At 41.6% G+C, this 13803-nt stretch overlaps 2 protein-coding genes and 1 long non-coding RNA gene across 5 annotated transcripts in view; 2 read left to right on the top strand and 1 right to left on the bottom strand.

Annotated features, from left to right (window-relative positions):
* kif26bb (kinesin family member 26Bb) overlaps positions 1 to 9685 on the top strand; it is a 25320-nt gene extending 15635 nt beyond the window's left edge. The window contains 4 exon segments of the mRNA XM_035143868.2: positions 88 to 3202; positions 4494 to 4663; positions 6963 to 7113; positions 7997 to 9685. Coding sequence (XP_034999759.2) covers positions 88 to 3202; positions 4494 to 4663; positions 6963 to 7113; positions 7997 to 8199 — 3639 coding nt within the window. The 3' untranslated portion in view covers positions 8200 to 9685.
* LOC118099354 overlaps positions 6888 to 13803 on the bottom strand; it is a 23852-nt gene continuing 16936 nt past the window's right edge. For both annotated transcript variants that reach the window (XR_007032272.1, XR_004694269.2), the window contains 2 exons: positions 7979 to 8190; positions 6888 to 7092 (listed from right to left, as the gene is read on the bottom strand). This is a non-coding gene — a long non-coding RNA (uncharacterized LOC118099354). The remainder of the gene's footprint in view (positions 7093 to 7978; positions 8191 to 13803) is intronic.
* cnstb (consortin, connexin sorting protein b) overlaps positions 13367 to 13803 on the top strand; it is a 19803-nt gene continuing 19366 nt past the window's right edge. Inside the window, exon 1 of one of the 2 annotated variants that reach the window (XM_035143871.2) lies at positions 13367 to 13706. The gene's annotated coding sequence lies outside the window, so the exon portion shown is untranslated. The remainder of the gene's footprint in view (positions 13707 to 13803) is intronic. The other variant, XM_035143869.2, reaches the window with a different exon arrangement.

Raw genomic sequence — 13803 nt, 5'->3', positions numbered from 1 at the left:
CCATCGTTCCCCGAAAATGTATTCATCATTTATGTTCTGGCTAGTCCTGATCTAGATCTAACTCCATGTTTCATCTTTATTCAACAGCAATCCACCTCCTGCTCTCCTTGCGCGAGGAGTTTAACTCGAGAAAAGAGAGGGCCTCAGTCCTTCTCCCTGCGGGCCTTCCACTCCACAGATGAGGTAGATGTTGACACCCATCCTTACCGTCTTCGTGGTGAACTAGATGAACATTCCAGCAGTGAGCAGTCCTGTGACACGGTCATCCAGATAGACTCCGATGGCTTCATCCACTCTAAAGCTGCCCCAAGACTGACACAACCTGAATTTGTACCTATCATACCTTCTCTGCATCCCAACAAAGCTGACTTGGACGACCCCGAGTTTACCGCTCTCCTGCAAGAGCTTCTGAGAATTCCTCAGCTGCGGGGAGAGAAGAAGGAGGAAACTGTTCAAGGTAACATGGAACTGCTCAAAGCAGACATGAAGCCGCCAGAGAGGGATTGTCTTAAATGTGAAACATTTGCTGAGCTTCAAGAGCGTTTGGGCTGTATCGATGGAAGTGAGGTGATATTGGAGGTGCTTAAGTCTTCTTCAAAAGGCCCTTCTGTTAACAACGTCACAACCAAATCACAACCCCAGAAAGAAGCAGGGAAGCAGATGGACACAAAATCATCAGAAACACCTCAGCCATTGAATCAGGGGCTAGGCTGCAGTCAGAACTCTGATGGAGAACGGCAAACAGATGCAGACAGTTTTCAGAGAGAGGATTCCGGCCTGTATGATTGTGAGGAGTGCAGTGGAACCAGTTCCAGTGAGGAACTCCTGAATCAAACTCTGAGTCTGAACATGACCTGTCGCTCTGAGCTTCCCAACACTGGAACGCTTAAGTCAGGTGATAAGTTTCCTGCTCAGCAAGGTATTGCCGTCACAAATCCCCTTAAACCTCAGCCTTCAGGAAAGCAGGAGAGTCCTGAAAGTGCTGAATGGTTCAAACAAGTCAAAAGGACCTCACCAGTTGGCAAAAGCTCCCCCATATCTCCTCCCTCCTCCTGCTCCTCTTCACACTCCCTGGCTAACAGTGTTATACATGGGGATGTCTTACCTAATTACCCCACAGAAGATGGTAGGGAAATGAAGGCCACCATCACAGTGACTGTTCAACAGCCACTGGACCTTAAGGGTCAAGATGAACTGGTCTTCTCAATGGTAGAGGAGGTGACCATCAGTGGAGCATTGAACAGAGGGAGGACAGGTGGAAATATTATTTGTATTAGAGAAGCTGCTGAGTCCCAGGCACGTGCTCAACGCTCTGCCAGCTCCCAACCAATCAGGATCATTAGCAATGTTAGTGAAGAATCTGTAGCAACAGGTTCCTCCAGTACAACTGAAGGCTCTGTTGTGCAGCCTGTAGCCCCAGAGGCTAGCAATGACAAACCCCAGTATCAATTCAGAAGGGAAAAAGGGTTCTTGCCTTCATTTATTAACCCCATGTTGATCAGTACAGATTGTATTTTGGATGTTGGTAATGAAAAAGGAAATATCCATAATACTAACACACGAGTCAAGTCAGGGTCTGAGCTTAAAAGAAATAATGTAAAATCTCCAGGACAGGAGACTCTTGAGAAGAGAAGTGGCGCCTTTGCCTCTGAAACACAGGTCAAACAACCTGACAAGGTTTGTGACTCACCTTGTAGCAAACTCTGTTCAGTGCCAATGGTGATGGAAGATTCAGCTTTCTGCAATGAAACTGCAGACAACAAAATGTGTGGAAAGAGACCGAGAAACACAGACAGGAGACACCCTAGAGACAGGGAACATGTTTATTCCACTAACTCTAAAGGGTGCTCAGAGGGGGGAGAAATCATCTCCAAACATGTGGGAAATGCACCCAAGAGAATTGGTGTTTCACCTGGTTGCCAGGAAACTGCCCATGCTTCCTGTAAAACAGGTAGTTTGCCTAGAGCCTGGCAAGATGCCAACCACCAGGACTGTCACATGGCCGACCACCACAGAGACCCAAGGGGGGTGACATCATCCACCCCATGTAGCCCAGGGGTAACTCTGGAGAGGAGGCAGGGCAGACAGAACTCCTCAGTGAGCCACAACCTCCAATTATCCTCTCCCTGGAAATATGGAGCAGAGTATAAACAGGAAGCAGGTAACACCTCCAGAAAGGGTGTTGGATCTTTGCTTGAGAACTCAAGTCTAAGAATGAAACATGAGGAAATAAGTGGGAGGTTGCAGTCACCCATTGAGAACAGTGGCAGGCTTTTCAGTGCCAAATTGGAGCAGCTGGCTGGCAGGACAAATTCCCTTGGGAGACTCCCAAGAGACTTCCCGGCTCTGAACAGAGGCAGCAGTAACACCTCTATGAGCTCGAAGGGGAGCTCAAAGGGATGCATTGAAGGGGCTTGTAAGGGAGGTAATAAAGACAATAATGAGGGACATTGTACTTTACCAAGGGCTAGCAGGGGTCCCAGAAAGACTCATCGGTCTGACGCGAGTCATCACTTCTATTCTGAAAACCCAGCTCCTCAATCTGTCAAGCATTCTCATCACAAGCTCTCTGCTGTTGGGAAACTTAAGATAGCTTCCCCCAAAGTCCGTCGACTGTCTGCCTCCAGCATCAAGAACCTCAGTCTGTCCCACAAAGGCATACGTCAGTCCACCAGTCGCAGTGCCAGTCTTTCCCCGGACAGTAAAACTGTTAGCTTTGAGCGAACATCCTCCTTTCTCTCTTCTTCCCCTCCACTGTCTTATCAATCCACCAGTCGGACTCCAAGCCAGAGTTCCACGTGCTCATCCACAAAATCTGTCATCCAGGGGTTTGTCAATGGTCGGCTCTCAGACCTACTTAAGGAAACAGCCTCCAGCCTCACTTTAGGAGGAGTGGACGAGATGACCAGTTTTCCCTCACCATACAATCAGATGACCGCTCCCCGCACGCCTGATCACCTGAGTGGGCATGCGAGTGATACCACGAGTGTGTTGAGTGGTGATTTGCCACCAGCAATGGGGAAGACATCCCTGTATTTCTCTCACAGGAACAGTTTGGTGAGCAGTGGCTATGACAGCATGTTGAGGGACAGTGAAACCACCGGTAGCAGCACCTCAAACCGAGACTCCGTCAGCGACAGGAGCAGCTCTGTCCTCAGCGTGGCTCGCAACTCCAGATCGTCTCGGAGGAAAGGCAGCACAGGTAAAACATCTGGAATAACTGGCCTTTTGTGAAATGTGATCATCAATTGTCTCCGCTTGAAAGATCATTGTGTTGACGGTGTTTGGGGCATAAACTTGTTAGTTTATACTCAAAGTACATAGCATCTTAGCACAAAGCACCTTGGCACATTCATGTCAGGTACAGGAAAAACACTGCTGCATCATATTTCATTTGAAAATTTCTGATGGTATATTCTGATATTCTGATGATATATTCTGATGCAAATTTCACTGTGGTCCAAAGATGAAAAGATAAAAGATGAACATAATATATACTGTTTCAACTGACAGATTTTGGATTATTCTTCCAAAAAACGTTTTTAATTTTATCATAAGACTAGTGATCATATTTTTGGGTTTGTACTCTGACCACATAACATTTTAATGTAACATTAACTGGAGATGACGCACATGTACTCAGACCTTGTGTAGGAGGCCACATAATTAATACATGAAGCCAGAGACGGCACTTACTGATGGAAGGATAACTGCAGAAAATTGTGTTTGGCTGATACAGTGACTTACATACAGGGATGTTTGCATACTATCATTACATGAGAATGGAATCAAACAGAGAGAGAGAACATTTTAATAGCATTTTTGTTAGAATCATGGTTAACAGTCTCTGACAATGGGACAGACAAAGCTTTTGCTAATTCAGAATATGAATTAGAAGTTAATCAGGTAAATTAATTCTGTCTCACATTAGAATTAAAAGATCACCTGAACTTCCTGAACTGCAAATGCAGTAATTCAGAAACACTCATCATAAAATTATGTGTCCTGTCTTGACTGTATTATTCTGGCACTGGCGAGCTGCATTTGCCCTTGGGCAAACTGAAGTGCGCATGGTCTGGGTGATGAAAGGAACTCAGGGACACGCGCCTTAATTTATCATTTAGATTTATTCATACTGTGTCACACGATGCTTTTAGTATAGACTGGTTTCTGACATAATTAATGAAGCAGCTCAAGAATACTCTTGTTCCAGCTTCATTCACTTTGTAGATAGATAAGCACCACAAGCAGGGTTTTTAATATGTAAAATAAGACCTTAGAACAAAACCGCATGACCTTACGTCTATGTTGCTGAATTTAACTTAACGCCAATTCAACTAAAATATAATACAATCCTTAAAATTAGGTTTTATTCCAACAATAAGAATAGTTTTTCTGTGTATATCTGCTATACTATGTATAGGAGAATGTTTCACAGAGAGTAGAAGAGAAAAAAAATCTTTAACTGCTATATCTGCCTCACCATACTGTAGGAACTCACCAGCGTCGTCCTGCCCAAGATACAGCCTCATCCCTGAGACGCTCGGCCAGTGGTCTGCGCTCTCGCTGGGTGGATCTAGGAATCCCAGAGGCCTATGAGATCAAGGTCTATGAGATCGACAATGTGCAGAGGATGCAGAAAAGAGCAGGTGCTGGCAAACAGGTGCTGGGTTTATTTAGAATTTCCTTTGGAGGTTAAAGGGCATTTCATAATATATGACCTTTATCAACCTCTGCCAGCGACCCATGGAAAGATCTGGTAAACCGAATCTCTGCCAAACTTTTTCTAGGGTCTCCAAAGCCCCGTTCATCTTATCAGCTTCAGGTATGAATAGCAGCATAACCCATTTCGCCACAAAGAAAAAGAACTGGATTTAAAAAAAAAAAAAGATTCTCTTATCACACTCTTTTTCCTTTGTTGCTCCTTGCAAAAAGCAATGCAGAAAACATTCAGGTAGATTACATATGAGTTTAGGAGGCTTCACCTCTTATTTCAGTGTGTTTGATACATTTAGTCAAAAGTTTATATTTTTCTGCTGCTCCTGTTGTTTTTTAGGTTGTAGCAAGTAATGAACATAAATTAGTCTTAAAAATTAAATTCAAACTGAATAAGTGTAAAGAGATAGTTCACTTTTTTAAATACATGTTTTGGTCACCTATCCCTTGATTTAGCAAGTACTTGCAAATGTTGAAAATTTGATTTTCCATGATTTTCAAATGGATTCAGATTGAACAGCAGATTTGACATATTCCTATCAAACCACAAGGTCACCTTATAACACAGCTGCTGCCATAATGACATTTTTTAGAAAACATCTAGACACTATATTGTTGCATTTGAATACTAAAAACCATAACCTCATTTGAAGCCAGTAATGTTGCAAGTCACCACAGCTTGTATCATAAGCACAGCTCCAGTAGTGGATCCGACTGAGTAGTTTACGGGGCAGTAGCTGCAGACATCACGAGCGTTCCCCTTTGCTTGCTTGGAAAAATAATTAAATGATTTCACTTCGTCACAGTGTCCTTGAGAAAAGCACAACTAGCAGTGGCCTCAAAGAAAGACTGTGGTCATACTGGGAAGCTGCCATACGGCTACTGTAATAAGGCACCAAATAGCATCCTCAGGGAATTCACCCTGGGGTAACTGAGGGTTAAATAGGTTAAAGATTCCACCCTGCATGCTGAGTTGAATCGTGCTCGAAAAAAAACAAGACCGGGTGCGTATGGTGACGTAATGTCCCCATGACGAGAGGTCTGGCCTCAAGAGACTACTCCCTGCCTCCATCCGTCTCAGACATGGCAACTTTGATACAATTTTAATGACCACATGGGGGAAATTGGGTCAATGCTGCAGCTACGAACAAAGAACACTGGAGGTAAAACCAGTCCAACTCACTGTAGGTTAAATACATTATTTTAATAAATAGTACATATGAATATTGAAATCACAACATCTGAAAATGTTACCTATATTTTATTATATTAATATATAGGGTGTAGGGGAGTTATTTTGTGGTATTACAGTAGTTATAGCATTACACTTCATACTTAATATTTTAGACATTTTTAGTTTTCCCTTAAAAATGTGAATTTATTCAAAAGGTCCCTCCTGTGTAATAAGGTTAGTATGATCAGAAGTCCTTTTATCCAGTGCCCTACAGAAATGCCTTGATTTACTCCCCAGATGTGTCATCTGTGGCCTGACATGATGTTTACATGGTGGTGGTGGTGGTGAGTGTGGAGAGATATAACAAAGCCACCCCCCCACCCCCCCGTTGTTGATCCAACCTCTAAAGGGTATTTGTGTTGGTGTGTGTTGGTGTGGAACAGAGGTTTTCAAACTGTGAGGCAGGAAGGGAAAGTGGTTGAGGGTAAAGGAGGTGAGCCGGTGTGAGTCGGTGATTTTAAAAAAATGAAAAACTGGTTATTGTGGTTTGATGATTTGGTTTGCCTCATTTTTTTCCCTTTTCTCAGAGTCTGAAGTCAGTCAAATCTGAACACAAAGCATTGATCCACATATTTTTAAGATTCCGCTTCTCTTCATTTTCCAAAGCAATACATTCATTTCATAAATATGGTCAGAAATTATAGAACAAGACAAACCTAAGAAGCTCAACTCCAGATCCTGCTTAAGAATCATGAGATTGCTAATAATTCATTCTAGGTGGGATTAGATAAACTCGGGTAATATTCTCCAAACTATTTAAATATTTCAAAATACTACATTTCAAAAATCCAGTCTCGCTCTTCAGAGAAAAGTTCAGACTGTATGTGTTTGTATTTGTCAGTCTGGGTAATATCTGTATATTGGAGCTGAGGGGTTTGTAGATTAAAAAAATGTCAAATCTGGCTGTTATGAGGTCATGGATACATAACAACGTGTCCAGTATCCAAGTATCCAGTTTATTTTTGTGAACAAAAGGAAAAGACATGAAATGTGTGTATGTATGTGTTTTCAGGGCCCAGCGTGCTTCAGTGCCAAGCTCAAGTTTTTGGAGCACCGTCAGCAGAGGATGTGAGAGGTCCGAGCCAAATACAACAACCTGAGGGGAGATCTGGAGCAGGTCAAACACCACCTCGTGCTGGAGCCTGCAAAATGGAACGGAGATTGTCAGTGAAATTATTTGTTATTTGAAAAATAAACACACAGAATAATATTTTTCTCCGGAAAATCACAGGAGTTCAGTTGTTGTAACATATTCTTTGTACAACTGTATAAGAATTCTCAGTCATCCAGGTCATGGTATCTTCAGGAGTTGCACATATAGGTAACAGAAGCCAGTAGCCTATGTACACATGTTCAACACTGAAATATGTGATATATGTTTTACTGAATGCAAAGTGGAGACAGTTGCAATGTTTAACATAAATAGAATGTAAAAATCTCAACCTCTCAATTAAGGCTTGAGGATTTTGCAATTAAATAGATCAAATAGAAAGCATGTGACATTATCTTATAGAGCCTAGAGAAACATGTTCAATAATATTTTGACGGACCAAAATATATTGAAGCAACCAGTATGTATGAAAGAGAAAAGAAACAGAGGGAGAGGGAGGAGAAGCTGGAACCAGATACTGGCTGGCATTTTTGTATTTGTCATTTTGAAAAATGACTGAAACAGTGAGAATAATATCAGTGAATTGGCAAATAATGAGCTTGTGTTATCACAGCATTTCCACAGGGGGCAGCATACTGCCACTACTGGTGCTATATCCAATCATTGGTATTACATAAGTTTCATTGTACGAGAGTCTGGAAACATCATTAATTTAATAACAGCATCCTGTGCAGTGTTTGTTACAGTTACTGATATCAAAGAATAATCACATCACACTCTACGGACTCACTGGCTATACTTTGGGCTGAAAATATATATATATAGTTCCCTTTAACCTTCCTATAATGTTGTCTATATACAATAACACAGTAATACATTTGTTAGATGCTTTACGTTACAAACGGCTTCAGCGTTACCTCCCTGTCCTGTTTCAGTTGACCTGTGGCAGATGTTCGAGGTGGACTCCCTGGAGCACCTGGAGCACCTGGAGGTGGTGACGGCTCGGCTGGAGAACAGAGTCGATCGCTGCAAGGCCAACGTCACGATGGTCACCTGCTTCAATGCCGCTGCCAAGAGACGGAATAAGAGACGACGAAAAAACGCCGGAGCAGAGAACCTTCAAGGGAATCTGAGTTGAATGGCGAGAACAGGGACACATTTGATGAGGCATCTCTTTTCCTCAGACTCTTATGTATCATCAGTTTATTTCTATTCATTTATTTATTATCATAGAACACTAAAATCTTTGTCCCACTGACTGTCTTGTCGTAACACACACTTTATGTTCTTACCTACTCCATTATCTTTGGTAGCTTACTGTAAATTACCCAAAGAAAGAGAGTGGAGTCTGGTGCAATTTGTGACCATTCACTTTTTAGACGTTCATGCACATTAGACGCCGAAAAGATTCATTCCTTTCACCTCAAAGCATCAGTTTAACTCAGTGCAGCATCTAATGCTAACAATATATGAATATACGATCTAAGGTGCTAGGTGCTAGGTGCTAGGTAAAGGAAAAAGTACATTAGACTCTCCTCTGTAAGAATCTTCTGAGAATTAAAAACATCAAAATTTTGTTTAAAAGGGATAGTTCACCCAATAATTTAAATTCACTCATTATTTACTCACCCCTATGCTGATGAAGGGGTGGGTGAAGAGTTTGAGTTTCAGGGGCGCTAAACGAGATCAGCGAGAACTGTTGGATTTGGCTGCAACGCTGTTTTCCAAAAGTGTTTTGTGGACTCAAACACTTCACCCACCCCTCCATCGGCATAGCGGTGAATAGATAAACAATTTTCATTTTTGGGTGAACCAACCCCTTTAGGGTGATAAACCTTAGTGGTCTCATCTTGGTTCTTGGATCTTGGTCGTTTTGAAAGGTTCCCTTTGGGTTTAAAGCTAGGGTTGGTAATCCTGGAAAATCCATCAAAAGCCAGCAACACTTTGAAAAAAATGCAACCGATACCCAATCTGCCCTCTTGTCAAAGCTATGCCCCCAAAACACTTGAACATGCTCTGACTGACAACTGCCAAAAGACTCGCTGGCTAACTTCTGGCTGTCGTCTCTGCTTCGGCGGTGTTTGGTTTGTGTATGGTGTAGTGGTTTCCCCGTCATACGCAGTTAGAGCATGGGCAGGGTGCACGTTGGCAGGCAGGTCAGTTAGTGACAGACAGGTACCCTGACCAATCATTTAATTCGCACTAGTCGTGTTTATTTATTGACGGGTCGTGAAGAGAATTTCAACAGAGAAGATAACAAGTGTGTCAGAAACAAATTACCAACCCTACCTTTAAAACTGTACAAATACACTTAATATTGGATTCTATTACAGAGGCTAACACGTCTGTGTACTCAAGGTCCCCAACGTTATGCACTTTTTTGTAATTTATCTCTTTTCACTTGAGCATTTTCGGGTAAATTTGATACATACATGTACCTCACTGTCTTCATACCATGGATCTCAACTACACGCCGACACTCACTGATATGTTACAGACTTAGAATCCAGTTCACTGCACTTTATTTGTCCATGATCTTTGTGTTCTTTGTGTTTTCTTTATTGAAATCTCCACTGACTTATTGATCGAACTGAGTAATTAAAATCTTGATTTTAATAAGACAACATTGATAATTGTGTCATTCATTTGAACAATAATTCATGTTTTGCAGCAAAACTTCAACCTGTCTCTGAGTAATGAAATCATTCTGCCTTAAAAGTTGTTCTCTGTTTCATGAAGTTTGCCGTTCACGGTTATTTAACAGCTGATGTTCAAAAGGGTAAACCGTGCTAACCTGATGTGTAAATAGATTGTGGTGATGATAACCATTGTAAAGATAAAACCATATTTTAAATCTTTTGAAAGTAATGTAAAAAATACTTAAAATGAAGCCGGGTTCAAAGCAGTTTCTGAGTAAACTGTGACTCAATCAGTGACTGAGTTGGGTGAAAAGATGAGTGAAGGATTGAAGATTGTGATTTTGTGAGGGTTTTTCCTTCTCTTCAGAAGATGAGTAGTCTGTGATCAATAAACTGCTGAAATGCATTAGTAAGTGATTGGGGGCCAGAATAAAAAAAATGTGGCTTCTACTCTCAGGCTAATGGAGGAGTAATTACATTAAAGTTAAAACGTCATTGTATCTGAAGTGGCTCTGAGCCGATCTGGACCTCTGAGCCAATCAGAGAGGAGACACTGAAGCATAGTAATCAATAGACAATGTTGGGTTTTCTACCTGGATCGATTTAAACATACGGGAAGACACACACACACACACACACACACACACACACACACACACTGGATGTTTGTCTTGTGAATGTGATAAATCAGCATGTTGTATGTTACTGTTAATGGATGAGCTCAGCTCTTTCCTGTGTTTGTAGACATTGCAAAAATTAAAGTTGTATAGATGCCTCTCCATCACATTTTTGTCGGTATGTAGCGATCAGAGTGTGTATTCATTTTGTATGTATTCATGAGTATGTATGAGTGTGTGTGTGCACAAAGAGAGTGAAAATGATGTTGTTTTGTTGTGATCCAAAGTAACAACAGGACGACTTTTCATGTCGTCCAGAGCAAGTGAAAATGTAATGAGAAAAAGCAGAGTTCAGCCCTAAAGCGTCCCAATTATAAAGTCAAACTCAAAACACGCAACACGCACGCACACACGCACACACGCACACACACACACAAACACACACACACACCATATCTTCCTTCCTTCCCACGACTTAGCCCTTCCTCTGTTTCTGCTCCACTTCCTCATCGTGCAGCCTCATTTGAAGTTCCTGTGTGTGTGCTTGGATTTAGAAATAGGGAGGACAGGGACGAAAACACAAACAAACACAAGGACTTGTGCAGAAGCCATGCAGCAGAAAGTCCAGGGGTCTTTTACACCTGAATAATGCATGAGTGTGTTTTAAAAATGAGGAGAAGAAAAATAATTTCTCATTATTTGGAGGAATGTAAGCGTCTGGAAACACAAATGGAACTTGCCTGAGCCAGTTCAAACATTTGAAAAGCTACTTTGAGATAAAGATGTGGGAATCACATTTATGTTGTTCACACAGTTAAACGATCGTTCTACTCATTTGTACATTTTAAGAGAATAAAGCAAGAAAACAACGATCTTTGCACTTTTATTGCAAATTTTCCACCTGCCCTCCAGACTGTGCTTACACATGGTTTGTAAAAACCAAGATGGTTGGTTCAGATATTTTACCCACTTTCTACTGTTGTATATGGGAGAGGGGCTCCACTTATGTGCGAAAATTATCACAGGATTGTGTTATTTGGTTCTGTCAGAATAAACGGACATTACCTTACTAGACTCCACCGCATTAATAATATAGCGTTAATAATCTATCCTCTATAGTCTTGGTGTCTAATCCTATCATTTAAGTCTCAGTGTTGTCATTTGTTGCTCAGGTGACTAAAATGGTGCATTTCTGCTTTAATAACCTGAGACAGTTAACCCAGATCAGGTGATTTCTTTCCTCTGCAGATTTACAAAGGTCATCTGTGATTGTATCTCTAACAGACTAGACTGTTGCAGTGTTCTCTATTCTGGTATCAGCAGGAGAAACTTACAAACATGCATATGTCTCCTGCCGGGCTGGTAAAACATATTAAAGGAATCCTTGCTGCTCTTAACCGGCTTCCTGTATGTTTTTGAATTGACTTAAAGATTTGAAGATTTTACTGAATGGTCAGACTCCTGCTTACATCAACAATGTGCTAACAGGATAAGCCTGATCGCTGCTTGAGATCCTCTGGCAGGACCCTGCTAATGGTTCCTAAATCCCCAAAGGTGACCTTTCCTGTCTCTGCTGTCCAGACCCTTCAGCTGTGGAACTCCCTGCTGGGAGATCTCAGGCTGCTCCTCCAAATCTCTTCTTAAAACTTCTATCACGTGGCTTCTTCCTAATTGTTGGAATTTGCAGTAATTATTTAAACGCACTATATCTATTTTATATGTATATATATAAGTTTTGGTTCTTGCATTTGGTGTAAAGAATTTTGTTTTTATTGTGAGGCGCTTTTTGCCAAAATTATTATCAACCTAATGTTATTTCTCCCTCTGCTAAATAGGATTAAGTTGAAGAAATTATCTAAGCAAACTAAAAACTTGTTAAAATTCTAGTTATTATCGTCACAACTTATGTCACAACCCTCCAAATTTCTGTATATCCAAAAATGTATGATAATACACAGTAACAGTAACGTTACTGTTACATTATCAGTTAATTACCAGTTCAGTTCTATGTCATTATTGGAATACATGCTTGACACATTTGAACATATAAGGATTTATGAAAACATACTACAACTAAACTAGGGACGGCCTCCTCTCTCTTTGAGACATCGTGCAGCTGGCTGTCGTGTTTGGGGAAATGCGAGAGATGGGCCAAGGTCAACGGCTTCACTCCCTAGACACCACAGATACAGTATGAGACTGCGTAAGGAGGCAATACTGTCTCTATGATTGTTTAGGAACTAGCAAACTCAAAGACTAAAACTTAGTCACTAAATGATCTGGAGGGGTTTAAAGTATAACCACAGGAAATGGGACTTCAGAATATGAGAGGAATTCATGCACAGTTGTTGTATTGATGGATTCGGATTTTCTCCTTGGCTTCAATAAATATTTCAGCATGAGCCATCAAAGGGCTCCTGAGCACTTTCTTCACTGATGAGTTGATTTGTGTCAAATGACAAAATCATTTCATTACTTGTTGTGCAGTGTGGAGCTAATGACATCTAACTCATGCATTAAAGAGTTGCAATAACACAGCTACATAACTGGGATGTCATCTTTTGTTAAACTGACCAAATGGTGGACTCTCATTGAATATAGGGTACAGGTGTTCTGGAAGAGAAGAGAGCTCTGGAAAAGATTAGGAAACAAATCAGTTTTTCAGATTTTGCTATTTATGTGAATAAAAATAGAAATATTTGTGTTCTGTTCTTTAAACAATTGACTACCTTCCAACAGACACTGGAACTAAATGGCTGCCATATGTCAGGACTCAGGAGGGATCTCTTTATAAATATAGTGAGTGGAGTGCATGATGCCAATGAAGAGGAGGGAGGAGAGGCTCATTCAGCTGTACCAGAGGATATGTACCACAGTGATGCAGCTCATCAGCCTGATACATGTCACGGATTTAGATGTGTTTTACTCTGTTGACCTAATGTAACAATACAAAGCAAAGACGATGCACATTTTGTATTTTTCCCTCTGTAATCCCGTGCACGGTCTTTTCAGCTTAAACTCGCCATGTGACCGCCTCATCTGTAGTTACATAACCGCTGACACAGCGCCAGGAGCCAGTGTGACACATCTGCCACAAGATGGCGGCCTCGGCCACATGCCTCGATACGTAGATAAATAAATAAATAAAGCGACCATCTCGACGTGTAGGAACATGTAGGCTATCTGGCAATGAGGGGAAGGTGACAGGCAGAAAAAGAAGAAGCCCGGGATCGGAGCGTACACAAGCGGCCAGAGAGGCTGTCAGAGGCGGACAGATGCCGGAGAGAGGGGAGCGAGGAGCCCGCTGTAGGAGCCCGGAGGACGGGCACAGAGGGAGACGGTTCCCCGCTGCTGCGGAGCGTTGATGTCCAGAGGAGACACGTCCAGCAGTGAGTACTTCTCTCTCCTCCCTGTTCTACTCAGAGACAGCAACTTAACATGGTGGAGGTTTGTTTTGATTTCTTATCGGAGGGAGTTTAATTGAAT

The sequence above is a fragment of the Hippoglossus stenolepis genome, chromosome 20 (genome assembly GCF_022539355.2).
Source record: "Hippoglossus stenolepis isolate QCI-W04-F060 chromosome 20, HSTE1.2, whole genome shotgun sequence".
Lineage (NCBI taxonomy): Eukaryota > Metazoa > Chordata > Actinopteri > Pleuronectiformes > Pleuronectidae > Hippoglossus > Hippoglossus stenolepis.
The sequence above is the reverse complement of the archived record's forward strand: the minus strand, read 5'-3'. Positions and strand labels throughout refer to the sequence as shown.